This window comes from Lampetra planeri, unplaced genomic scaffold (genome assembly GCF_965212315.1).
Source record: "Lampetra planeri unplaced genomic scaffold, kcLamPlan1.2.h2 scaffold_2068, whole genome shotgun sequence".
Taxonomy (NCBI): Eukaryota; Metazoa; Chordata; class Hyperoartia; order Petromyzontiformes; family Petromyzontidae; genus Lampetra; species Lampetra planeri.
In genome coordinates, this window is record NW_027614826.1 from 5,001 (window position 1) to 18,655 (window position 13,655).

Sequence of the window (13,655 nt, forward strand, 5' to 3'; positions counted from 1 at the left end):
TGTGCGGTGTGTGTGTGGTGTGCGGTGTGCGTGTGTAGTGCATTTGGCGTGTGTGTGGTGTGTAGTGTGTTGTGTGTACGGTGTGTAGTGTGCGTGTGTATGGTGTGTGGTGTGTAGTGTATTGTGTAGTGTGCGTGTGTGTGTGTATGGCGTGTGCATGGTGTGTAGTGTGTGTGTAGTGTGTGTGTATGGCGTGTGCATGGTGTGTAGTGTGTGTGTAGTGTGTGTGTATGGTGTGTAGTGTGTGCATGGTGTGTATGGTGTGTGCATGGTGTGCGCATGGTGTGCAGTGTGTGTGTAGTGTGTGTGTATGGTGTGTGTATGGTGTGTAGTGTGTGTGTATGGTGTGTGTATGGTGTGTAGTGTGTGTGTATGGTGTGTATGGTGTGTAGTGTGTGTGTATGGTGTGTAGTGTGTGTGTATGGTGTGCAGTGTGTGTATGGTGTGTGTATGGTGTGTAGTGTGTGTATGGCGTGTGCATGGTGTGTAGTGTGTGTGTATGGCGTGTGTATGGTGTGTGCATGGTGTGTAGTGTGTGTGTATGGTGTGTGTATGGTGTGTAGTGTGTGTGTATGGTGTGTGCATGGTGTGTAGTGTGTGTGTATGGTGTGTGCATGGTGTGTAGTGTGTGTGTATGGTGTGTGTATGGTGTGTAGTGTGTGTGCATGGTGTGTAGTGTGTGTGTATGGTGTGTGCATGGTGTGTAGTGTGTGTGTATGGTGTGTGCATGGTGTGTAGTGTGTGTGTATGGTGTGTGTATGGTGTGTAGTGTGTGTGCATGGTGTGTAGTGTGTGTGCATGGTGTGTGCATGGTGTGTAGTGTGTGTGTATGGTGTGTGCATGGTGTGTAGTGTGTGTGTATGGTGTGTGTAGTGTGTGTGTATGGTGTGTAGTGTGTGTGTATGGTGTGTGCATGGTGTGTAGTGTGTGTGTATGGTGTGTAGTGTGTGTGTATGGTGTGTATATGGTGTGTGTATGGTGTGTGCATGGTGTGTAGTGTGTGTGTATGGTGTGTGTATGGTGTGTAGTGTGTGTGTATGGTGTGTAGTGTGTGTGTATGGCGTGTGTATGGTGTGTAGTGTGTGTGTATGGTGTGTGCATGGTGTGTAGTGTGTGTATGGTGTGTGTATGGTGTGTAGTGTGTGTGTATGGTGTGTAGTGTGTGTGTATGGTGTGTGTATGGTGTGCAGTGTGTGTGTATGGTGTGTGCATGGTGTGTAGTGTGTGTATGGTGTGTGTATGGTGTGTAGTGTGTGTGTATGGTGTGTGCATGGTGTGTAGTGTGTGTGTATGGTGTGTGCATGGTGTGTAGTGTGTGTATGGTGTGTGTATGGTGTGCAGTGTGTGTGTATGGTGTGTGTATGGTGTGCAGTGTGTGTGTATGGAGTGTGCATGGTGTGTAGTGTGTGTGTATGGCGTGTGTATGGTGTGTGCATGGTGTGTAGTGTGTGTATGGTGTGTGTATGGTGTGCAGTGTGTGTGTATGGTGTGTGCATGGTGTGCAGTGTGTGTGTATGGTGTGTGCATGGTGTGCAGTGTGTGTGTGTATGGTGTGTAGTGTGTGTGTATGGCGTGTGTATGGCGTGTGTATGGTGTGCAGTGTGTGTGTATGGTGTGTAGTGTGTGTGTATGGCGTGTGCATGGTGTGTAGTGTGTGTGTATGGTGTGTGCATGGTGTGCAGTGTGTGTGTATGGTGTGTGTATGGTGTGCAGTGTGTGTGTATGGTGTGTGTATGGTGTGCAGTGTGTGTGTATGGTGTGTGCATGGTGTGTAGTGTGTGTGTATGGTGTGTGCATGGTGTGTAGTGTGTGTGTATGGTGTGTAGTGTGTGTGTATGGTGTGTGCATGGTGTGTAGTGTGTGTGTATGGTGTGTAGTGTGTGTGTATGGTGTGTAGTGTGTGTGTATGGTGTGTGCATGGTGTGTAGTGTGTGTGTATGGTGTGTGCATGGTGTGTAGTGTGTGTGTATGGTGTGTGCATGGTGTGTAGTGTGTGTGTATGGTGTGTGCATGGTGTGTAGTGTGTGTGTATGGTGTGTAGTGTGTGTGTATGGTGTGTGTATGGTGTGTAGTGTGTGTGTATGGTGTGTATGGTGTGTAGTGTGTGTGTATGGTGTGTAGTGTGTGTGTATGGTGTGTGTATGGTGTGTAGTGTGTGTGTATGGTGTGTAGTGTGTGTGTATGGTGTGTGCATGGTGTGTAGTGTGTGTGTATGGTGTGTAGTGTGTGTGTATGGTGTGTAGTGTGTGTGTATGGTGTGTGCATGGTGTGTAGTGTGTGTGTATGGTGTGTATATGGTGTGTGTATGGTGTGTGCATGGTGTGTAGTGTGTGTGTATGGCGTGTGCATGGTGTGTAGTGTGTGTGTATGGCGTGTGCATGGTGTGTAGTGTGTGTATGGTGTGTGCATGGTGTGTAGTGTGTGTGTATGGAGTGTGCATGGTGTGTAGTGTGTGTGTATGGTGTGTGCATGGTGTGTAGTGTGTGTATGGTGTGTGTATGGTGTGTAGTGTGTGTGTATGGTGTGTAGTGTGTGTGTATGGTGTGTGTATGGTGTGCAGTGTGTGTGTATGGTGTGTGCATGGTGTGTAGTGTGTGTATGGTGTGTGTATGGTGTGTAGTGTGTGTGTATGGTGTGTGCATGGTGTGTAGTGTGTGTGTATGGTGTGTGCATGGTGTGTAGTGTGTGTATGGTGTGTGTATGGTGTGCAGTGTGTGTGTATGGTGTGTGCATGGTGTGCAGTGTGTGTGTGTATGGTGTGTGTATGGTGTGTAGTGTGTGTGTATGGTGTGTGTATGGTGTGCAGTGTGTGTGTATGGTGTGTGTATGGTGTGTAGTGTGTGTGTATGGTGTGTGTATGGTGTGCAGTGTGTGTGTATGGTGTGTAGTGTGTGTGTATGGTGTGTGTATGGTGTGTAGTGTGTGTGTATGGTGTGTGCATGGTGTGTAGTGTGTGTATGGTGTGTGTATGGTGTGTAGTGTGTGTGTATGGTGTGTGCATGGTGTGTAGTGTGTGTGTATGGTGTGCAGTGTGTGTGTATGGTGTGTGTATGGTGTGTAGTGTGTGTGTATGGTGTGTGCATGGTGTGTAGTGTGTGTATGGTGTGTGTATGGTGTGTAGTGTGTGTGTATGGTGTGTGCATGGTGTGTAGTGTGTGTATGGTGTGTGCATGGTGTGTAGTGTGTGTGTATGGTGTGTGTATGGTGTGTGTAGTGTGTGTGTAGTGTGTGTGTATGGTGTGTAGTGTGTGTGTATGGTGTGTGCATGGTGTGTGTAGTGTGTGTGTATGGTGTGTGCATGGTGTGCAGTGTGTGTGTATGGTGTGTGTATGGTGTGTGCATGGTGTGTGTAGTGTGTGTGTATGGTGTGTGCATGGTGTGTAGTGTGTGTGTATGGTGTGTGCATGGTGTGTGTATGGTGTGTGTGTATGGCGTGTGCATGGTGTGTAGTGTGTGTGTATGGTGTGTGCATGGTGTGTGTAGTGTGTGTGTATGGTGTGTGCATGGTGTGTGTAGTGTGTGTGTATGGTGTGTGCATGGTGTGTAGTGTGTGTGTATGGTGTGTGCATGGTGTGTGTAGTGTGTGTGTATGGTGTGTGCATGGTGTGTAGTGTGTGTGTATGGTGTGTGCATGGTGTGTAGTGTGTGTGTATGGTGTGTGCATGGTGTGTGCATGGTGTGTAGTGTGTGTGTATGGCGTGTGCATGGTGTGTAGTGTGTGTGTATGGCGTGTGCATGGTGTGTAGTGTGTGTGTATGGTGTGTGCATGGTGTGTAGTGTGTGTGTATGGTGTGTGCATGGTGTGTAGTGTGTGTGTATGGTGTGTGCATGGTGTGCAGTGTGTGTGTATGGCGTGTGCATGGTGTGTAGTGTGTGTGTATGGCGTGTGCATGGTGTGTAGTGTGTGTGTATGGCGTGTGCATGGTGTGTAGTGTGTGTGTATGGTGTGTGCATGGTGTGTAGTGTGTGTGCATGGTGTGTAGTGTGTGTGTATGGTGTGTGTATGGTGTGTAGTGTGTGTGTATGGTGTGTGCATGGTGTGTAGTGTGTGTGTATGGTGTGTGCATGGTGTGTAGTGTGTGTGCATGGTGTGTGCATGGTGTGTGCATGGTGTGTGTGTGTAGTGTGCAGTGTGTGTGTATGGCGTGTGCATGGTGTGTAGTGTGTGTGTATGGTGTGTGTATGGTGTGCAGTGTGTGTGTATGGCGTGTGTATGGTGTGTAGTGTGTGTGTATGGTGTGTAGTGTGTGTGCATGGTGTGTGTAGTGTGTGTGTAGTGTGTGTGTATGGCGTGTGCATGGTGTGTAGTGTGTGTGTATGGCGTGTGCATGGTGTGCAGTGTGTGTGTATGGCGTGTGTATGGCGTGTAGTGTGTGTGTATGGTGTGTAGTGTGTGCATGGTGTGTATGGTGTGTGTATGGCGTGTGTATGGTGTGTAGTGTGTGTGCATGGTGTGTATGGTGTGTGTATGGCGTGTGTATGGTGTGTAGTGTGTGTGTATGGAGTGTGCATGGTGTGTAGTGTGTGTGTATGGAGTGTGCATGGTGTGTAGTGTGTGTGCATGGCGTGTGTATGGTGTGTGTATGGTGTGTAGTGTGTGTGTATGGTGTGTGTATGGTGTGTAGTGTGTGTGTATGGTGTGTGTGTATGGTGTGTAGTGTGTGTGTATGGTGTGTGCATGGTGTGTAGTGTGTGTGTATGGCGTGTGCATGGTGTGTAGTGTGTGTGTATGGTGTGTGTATGGTGTGTAGTGTGTGTATGGTGTGTAGTGTGTGTGTATGGTGTGTAGTGTGTGTGTATGGTGTGTGCATGGTGTGTAGTGTGTGTGCATGGTGTGTAGTGTGTGTGCATGGTGTGTGTATGGTGTGTAGTGTGTGTGTATGGTGTGTGTATGGTGTGTAGTGTGTGTGTATGGTGTGTGTATGGTGTGTAGTGTGTGTGCATGGTGTGTGTATGGTGTGTAGTGTGTGTGTATGGTGTGTGCATGGTGTGTAGTGTGTGTATGGTGTGTGCATGGTGTGTAGTGTGTGTGTATGGTGTGTGCATGGTGTGTGCATGGTGTGTAGTGTGTGTGTATGGCGTGTGTATGGTGTGTAGTGTGTGTGTATGGTGTGTGCATGGTGTGTGCATGGTGTGTAGTGTGTGTGTATGGAGTGTGCATGGTGTGTAGTGTGTGTGTATGGTGTGTGTATGGTGTGTAGTGTGTGTGTATGGCGTGTGTATGGTGTGTAGTGTGTGTGTATGGTGTGTGCATGGTGTGTAGTGTGTGTGTATGGAGTGTGCATGGTGTGTAGTGTGTGTGTATGGCGTGTGCATGGTGTGTAGTGTGTGTGTATGGAGTGTGCATGGTGTGTAGTGTGTGTGTATGGCGTGTGTATGGTGTGTAGTGTGTGTGTATGGCGTGTGCATGGTGTGTAGTGTGTGTGTATGGCGTGTGCATGGTGTGTAGTGTGTGTGTATGGTGTGTGCATGGTGTGTGCATGGTGTGTGCATGGTGTGCAGTGTGTGTGTATGGTGTGTGCATGGTGTGTGCATGGTGTGTAGTGTGTGTGTATGGTGTGTGCATGGTGTGCAGTGTGTGTGTATGGAGTGTGCATGGTGTGTAGTGTGTGTGTATGGTGTGTGCATGGTGTGTAGTGTGTGTGTATGGTGTGTGCATGGTGTGTAGTGTGTGTATGGTGTGTGCATGGTGTGTAGTGTGTGTGTATGGTGTGTGCATGGTGTGTAGTGTGTGTATGGTGTGTGCATGGTGTGTAGTGTGTGTGCATGGTGTGTGTATGGTGTGTAGTGTGTGTGTATGGTGTGTGCATGGTGTGTAGTGTGTGTATGGTGTGTGCATGGTGTGTAGTGTGTGTGTATGGTGTGTGCATGGTGTGTAGTGTGTGTATGGTGTGTGCATGGTGTGTAGTGTGTGTGTATGGTGTGTGCATGGTGTGTAGTGTGTGTGTATGGTGTGTGCATGGTGTGTAGTGTGTGTATGGTGTGTGCATGGTGTGTAGTGTGTGTGCATGGTGTGTGTATGGTGTGTAGTGTGTGTGCATGGTGTGTGCATGGTGTGTAGTGTGTGTGTATGGTGTGTGCATGGTGTGTAGTGTGTGTATGGTGTGTGCATGGTGTGTAGTGTGTGTGCATGGTGTGTGCATGGTGTGTAGTGTGTGTGTATGGCGTGTGTATGGTGTGTAGTGTGTGTGTATGGTGTGTGCATGGTGTGTAGTGTGTGTGTATGGTGTGTGCATGGTGTGTGCATGGTGTGTAGTGTGTGTGTATGGTGTGTGTATGGTGTGTAGTGTGTGTGTATGGTGTGTGCATGGTGTGCAGTGTGTGTGTATGGCGTGTGCATGGTGTGTAGTGTGTGTGTATGGTGTGTAGTGTGTGTGTATGGAGTGTGCATGGTGTGTAGTGTGTGTGCATGGCGTGTGTATGGTGTGTGTATGGTGTGTAGTGTGTGTGTATGGTGTGTGCATGGTGTGTAGTGTGTGTGTATGGTGTGTGCATGGTGTGTAGTGTGTGTGTATGGTGTGTAGTGTGTGTGTATGGTGTGTGCATGGTGTGTAGTGTGTGTGTATGGTGTGTGCATGGTGTGTAGTGTGTGTGTATGGTGTGTGTATGGTGTGTAGTGTGTGTGTATGGTGTGTGCATGGTGTGTAGTGTGTGGGTATGGAGTGTGCATGGTGTGTAGTGTGTGTGTATGGTGTGTGTATGGTGTGCAGTGTGTGTGTATGGTGTGTGTATGGTGTGTAGTGTGTGTGTATGGTGTGTGTATGGTGTGCAGTGTGTGTGTATGGTGTGTGCATGGTGTGTAGTGTGTGTGTATGGCGTGTGCATGGTGTGTAGTGTGTGTGTATGGTGTGTGCATGGTGTGTAGTGTGTGTGTATGGTGTGTGCATGGTGTGCAGTGTGTGTATGGTGTGTGTATGGCGTGTGCATGGTGTGTAGTGTGTGTGTATGGTGTGTGTATGGTGTGTATGGTGTGTGTATGGCGTGTGCATGGTGTGTAGTGTGTGTGTATGGTGTGTGTATGGTGTGCAGTGTGTGTGTATGGTGTGTGTATGGTGTGCAGTGTGTGTGTATGGTGTGTGTATGGTGTGCAGTGTGTGTGTAGTGTGTGTGTATGGTGTGTGCATGGTGTGTAGTGTGTGTGTATGGTGTGTGTATGGTGTGCAGTGTGTGTGTATGGTGTGTGTATGGTGTGCAGTGTGTGTGTATGGTGTGTGTATGGTGTGCAGTGTGTGTGTAGTGTGTGTGTATGGTGTGTGCATGGTGTGTAGTGTGTGTGTATGGTGTGTGTATGGTGTGCAGTGTGTGTGTATGGTGTGTGTATGGTGTGCAGTGTGTGTGTATGGTGTGTGTATGGTGTGCAGTGTGTGTGTATGGCGTGTGCATGGTGTGCAGTGTGTGTGTATGGTGTGTGTATGGTGTGCAGTGTGTGTGTATGGCGTGTGCATGGTGTGCAGTGTGTGTGTATGGTGTGTGTATGGTGTGTAGTGTGTGTGTATGGTGTGTAGTGTGTGTGTATGGCGTGTGTATGGTGTGCAGTGTGTGTGTATGGCGTGTGCATGGTGTGCAGTGTGTGTGTATGGTGTGTGTATGGTGTGCAGTGTGTGTGTATGGTGTGTGTATGGTGTGTAGTGTGTGTGTATGGTGTGTGTATGGTGTGCAGTGTGTGTGTATGGCGTGTGTATGGTGTGCAGTGTGTGTGTATGGTGTGTGTATGGTGTGTAGTGTGTGTGTATGGTGTGTGTATGGTGTGTAGTGTGTGTGTATGGCGTGTGCATGGTGTGTAGTGTGTGTGTATGGTGTGTGCATAGTGTGTAGTGTGTGTGTATGGCGTGTGCATGGTGTGTAGTGTTTGTGTATGGTGTGTGCATGGTGTGTAGTGTGTGTGTGTATGGCGTGTGCATGGTGTGTAGTGTGTGTGCATGGTGTGTAGTGTGTGTGTATGGTGTGCAGTGTGTGTGTATGGCGTGTGCATGGTGTGTAGTGTGTGTGTATGGCGTGTGCATGGTGTGTAGTGTGTGTGTATGGTGTGTGTATGGTGTGTAGTGTGTGTGTATGGCGTGTGCATGGTGTGTAGTGTGTGTGTATGGTGTGTGCATAGTGTGTAGTGTGTGTGTATGGCGTGTGCATGGTGTGTAGTGTTTGTGTATGGTGTGTGCATGGTGTGTAGTGTGTGTGTGTATGGCGTGTGCATGGTGTGTAGTGTGTGTGCATGGTGTGTAGTGTGTGTGCATGGTGTGCAGTGTGTGTGTATGGTGTGTGCATGGTGTGCAGTGTGTGTGTATGGCGTGTGCATGGTGTGTAGTGTGTGTGTATGGTGTGTGCATGGTGTGTAGTGTGTGTGTATGGTGTGCAGTGTGTGTGTATGGTGTGTGTATGGTGTGCAGTGTGTGTGTATGGCGTGTGTATGGTGTGTAGTGTGTGTGTATGGTGTGTGTATGGTGTGTAGTGTGTGTGTAGTGTGTGTGTATGGTGTGCAGTGTGTGTGCATGGCGTGTGTATGATGTGCAGTGTGTGTGTATGGTGTGTAGTGTGTAGTGTGTGGTGTGTGTGTATGGTGTGCAGTGTGTGTGTATGGTGTAGTGTGTGTGTATGGCGTGTGTGTGGTGTGTAGTGTGTGTGTATGGCGTGTGTATGGTGTGTGTGTGTAGTGTGTGTGTATGGCGTGTGCATGGTGTGCGGTGTGTGTGTATGGTGTGTAGTGTGTGTGTATGGCGTGTGTATGGTGTGCGGTGTGTGTGTATGGCGTGTGCATGGTGTGCGGTGTGTGTGTATGGTGTGTAGTGTGTGTGTATGGCGTGTGTATGGTGTGTAGTGTGTGTGTATGGCGTGTGCATGGTGTGTACGCGGCGTGTGAGGTGTGTGTGTATGGCGTGCAGTGTGTGTGTATGGCGCATGCGGCGTGTGCATGGCGTGTGCATGGCGTGTGCATGGCGTGTGCATGGTGTGTACGCGGCGTGTGAGGTGTGTGTGTGTGAGGGTCACCGTGTCAGCTGAGACGTATTTGAGGCTTTCATCTTTCCCAGACACCAGGGGCAGTATGTGCGGCTGTGCAGAGAGAGACACACGCTGCTGATGAGACGCTTCATGGCGAAACGCATCAACGAACATCTCCTGCTGATGAGACGCTTCATGGCGAAACGCATCAACGAACATCTCCTGCTGATGAGACGCTTCATGGCGAAACGCATCAACGAACATCTGCTGCTGATGAGACGCTTCATGGCGAAACGCATCAACGAACACCTGCTGCTGATGAGACGCTTCATGGCGAAACGCATCAACGAACACCTGCTGCTGATGAGACGCTTCATGGCGAAACGCATCAACGAACATCTGCTGCTGATGAGACGCTTCATGGCGAAACGCATCAACGAACACCTGCTGCTGATGAGACGCTTCATGGCGAAACGCATCAACGAACACCTGCTGCTGATGAGACGCTTCATGGCGAAACGCATCAACGAACATCTCCTGCTGATGAGACGCTTCATGGCGAAACGCATCAACGAACACCTGCTGCTGATGAGACGCTTCATGGCGAAACGCATCAACGAACATCTGCTGCTGATGAGACGCTTCATGGCGAAACGCATCAACGAACACCTGCTGCTGATGAGACGCTTCATGGCGAAACGCATCAACGAACACCTGCTGCTGATGAGACGCTTCATGGCGAAACGCATCAACGAACATCTGCTGCTGATGAGACGCTTCATGGCGAAACGCATCAACGAACATCTGCTGCTGATGAGACGCTTCATGGCGAAACGCATCAACGAACATCTGCTGCTGATGAGACGCTTCATGGCGAAACGCATCAACGAACACCTGCTGCTGATGAGACGCTTCATGGCGAAACGCATCAACGAACATCTGCTGCTGATGAGACGCTTCATGGCGAAACGCATCAACGAACATCTGCTGCTGATGAGACGCTTCATGGCGAAACGCATCAACGAACATCTCCTGCTGATGAGACGCTTCATGGCGAAACGCATCAACGAACATCTGCTGCTGATGAGACGCTTCATGTTGAAACTCATCAACGAACATCTCCTGCTGATGAGACGCTTCATGGCGAAACGCATCAACGAACATCTGCTGCTGATGAGACGCTTCATGGCGAAACGCATCAACGAACATCTGCTGCTGATGAGACGCTTCATGGCGAAACGCATCAACGAACATCTGCTGCTGATGAGACGCTTCATGTTGAAACTCATCAACGAACATCTCCTGCTGATGAGACGCTTCATGGCGAAACGCATCAACGAACATCTGCTGCTGATGAGACGCTTCATGGCGAAACGCATCAACGAACATCTGCTGCTGATGAGACGCTTCATGGCGAAACGCATCAACGAACATCTGCTGCTGATGAGACGCTTCATGTTGAAACTCATCAACGAACATCTCCTGCTGATGAGACGCTTCATGGCGAAACGCATCAACGAACATCTGCTGCTGATGAGACGCTTCATGTTGAAACGCATCAACGAACATCTGCTGCTGATGAGACGCTTCATGTTGAAACTCATCAACGAACATCTCCTGCTGATGAGACGCTTCATGGCGAAACGCATCAACGAACATCTGCTGCTGATGAGACGCTTCATGGCGAAACGCATCAACGAACATCTGCTGCTGATGAGACGCTTCATGGCGAAACGCATCAACGAACATCTGCTGCTGATGAGACGCTTCATGGCGAAACGCATCAACGAACACCTGCTGCTGATGAGACGCTTCATGTTGAAACTCATCAACGAACATCTGCTGCTGATGAGACGCTTCATGGCGAAACCCATCAACGAACACCTGCTGCTGATGAGACGCTTCATGGCGAAACCCATCAACGAACACCTGCTGCTGATGAGACGCTTCATGTTGAAACTCATCAACGAACATCTGCTGCTGATGAGACGCTTCATGGCGAAACGCATCAACGAACATCTGCTGCTGATGAGACGCTTCATGTTGAAACGCATCAACGAACACCTGCTGCTGATGAGACGCTTCATGTTGAAACTCATCAACGAACATCTGCTGCTGATGAGACGCTTCATGGCGAAACCCATCAACGAACATCTCCTGCTGATGAGACGCTTCATGTTGAAACGCATCAACGAACATCTGCTGCTGATGAGACGCTTCATGTTGAAACGCATCAACGAACATCTGCTGCTGATGAGACGCTTCATGTTGAAACGCATCAACGAACATCTGCTGCTGATGAGACGCTTCATGTCGAAACGCATCAACGAACATCTCCTGCTGATGAGACGCTTCATGTTGAAACGCATCAACGAACATCTGCTGCTGATGAGACGCTTCATGTTGAAACGCATCAACGAACATCTCCTGCTGATGAGACGCTTCATGTTGAAACCCATCAACGAACACCTCCTGCTGATGAGACGCTTCATGTTGAAACGCATCAACGAACATCTGCTGCTGATGAGACGCTTCATGTTGAAACTCGAACATCTGGGCAATTCACCCGCACGGATTCAAGCCGGGAGCCCCCCACTCCAACCTGCCGAATCCTGCCGTGTGCATTCACCATTACAGTGTCGAGGAACAGCTGCTGCCCACTTGGAGAACTACCTTAGAGGCTGCATCTATCCGTGTCAGAGTTTCGCAAACGGGTTTCGATTCCTTACCCGTACCCGGCCGCACCAGGGTCGAAAACGGGTACCCGTACCCGGCCGTACCCTACACCCGTACGGGTATCGGGTATCTGATTGCGACCTCTGGGATGAAGCCACGTTGCAGACGCGGGTGGGTTCATTCTAGGATCTTGAATTGTGAGAAGAGACAAGACGTTGGGAAATGAGTGACTCACGGTGACTCACCAGTGACTCACGGTCTACCCGTACCCGGTCGCACCCTACCCGTACCCGGTCGCACCCTACCCGTACCCGGTCGCACCCTACCCGTACCCGGCCGGGTAGGGTACGGGTATCTGGTACCCGATTGCGACCTCTGTGATGAAGCCACGTTGTTGCAGGCGCGGGTGGGTTCATTCTAGGAACTTGAATTGTGAGAAGAGACAAGACGTTGGGAGATGAGTGACAGACGGTGACTCACCAGTGACTCACGGTCTACCCGTACCCGGCTGCACCAGGGTCGCAAACGGCTACCCGTATCGGGTACGGGTATCGGGTAGGGTAGCTGGGTATCGGGTAGGGTACGGGTATCGGGTAGGGTACGGGTATCGGGTAGGGTACGGGTATCGGGTAGGGTACGGGTATCTGGTAGGGTAGCTGGGTATCGGGTAGGGTACGGGTATCTGGTAGGGTACGGGTATCAGGTAGGGTATCGGGTAGGGTACGGGTATCGGGTAGGGTACGGGTATCGGGTAGGGTACGGGTATCTGGTAGGGTACGGGTATCGGGTAGGGTAGCTGGGTATCGGGTAGGGTACGGGTATCGGGTAGGGTACGGGTATCGGGTAGGGTACGGGTATCTGGTAGGGTACAGGTACCGGGTACCGGGTAGGGTACGGGTATCGGGTAGGGTACGGGTATCGGGTAGGGTACGGGTATCTGGTAGGGTACGGGTACCGGGTAGGGTACGGGTATCGTACGTGTAGGGTACGGGTATCGTGTAGGGTACGGGTATCGGTAGGGTACGGGTATCGGTAGGGTACGGGTATCGTGTAGGGTACGGGTATGGGGTAGGGTACGGGTATCGTGTAGGGTACGGGTATCGTGTAGGGTACGGGTATCGTGTAGGGTACGGGTATCGTGTAGGGTACGGGTATTGTGTAGGGTATCGTTAGGGTACGGGTATCGTGTAGGGTACGGGTATCGTGTAGGGTACGGGTATCGTGTAGGGTACGGGTATCGTGTAGGGTACGGGTATCGTGTACGGGTATCGTGTAGGGTACGGGTATCGTGTAGGGTATCGTGTAGGGTACGGGTATCGTGTAGGGTACGGGTATGGGGTGGTACCCAGCTGCGAGCTGTGGCTCACCCTGGTGAAGTCCCCAATGAGAGAGCGGTCTGGGGAGACCTCCAACAGCAGAGTGATGTCATCGCAGGCCGACATGGACTTCCTGCGCACACCCTGGGGGTGGTGGGGAGGGTGGGGAGGGTGGGGAGGGTGGGGAGGGTCGGTGGGGTGGGTGGGGATGGCGGGGAGGGTGGGTGGGGAGGGTGGGGAGGGTGGGTGGGGAATGGTGGGGAGGGTGGGTGGGGAATGGTGGGGAGGGTGGGTGGGGAATGGTGGGGAGGGTGGGTGGGGATGGCGGGGAGGGTGGGTGGAGAATGGTGGGGAGTTGTGGGGAATGGTGGGGAGGGTGGGTGGGGATGGCGGGGAGGGTGGGTGGGGAATGGCGGGGAGGGTGGGTGGGGAATGGTGGGGAGGGTGGGTGGGGAATGGTGGGGGAGGGTGGGTGGGGATGGTGGGGAGGGTGGGGTGAGGAATGGTGGGGAGGGTGGGTGGGGAATGGTGGGGAGGGTGGGTGGGGAATGGTGGGGAGGGTGGGTGGGGAATGGTGGGGAGGGTGGGTGGGGGATGGCGGGGAGGGTGGGGAGGGTGGGTGGGGAATGGTGGGGAGGGTGGGTGGGGAATGGTGGGGAGGGGTGGGTGGGGAATGGTGGGGAGGGTGGGTGGGGATGGTGGGGAGGGTGGGTGGGGATGGTGGGGAGG

The 13,655-nt window shown here is 51.2% G+C and overlaps 1 protein-coding gene across 1 annotated transcript in view; it reads right to left on the reverse strand.

Moving 5' to 3' along the window:
- The window catches only part of LOC144740333 (M-phase inducer phosphatase 3-like), a 16,137-nt gene extending 3,056 nt beyond the window's left edge, over positions 1 to 13,081 (reverse strand). The window contains exons 1-2 of the mRNA XM_078623203.1: positions 12,978 to 13,081; positions 8,983 to 9,045 (exon numbers count right to left, since the gene is read on the reverse strand). Of these exons, the coding sequence (XP_078479329.1) occupies positions 8,983 to 9,045; positions 12,978 to 13,052 (138 nt within the window). The 5' untranslated portion in view covers positions 13,053 to 13,081. The remainder of the gene's footprint in view (positions 1 to 8,982; positions 9,046 to 12,977) is intronic.
- Between the last annotated feature and the right edge of the window lie 574 nt (positions 13,082 to 13,655).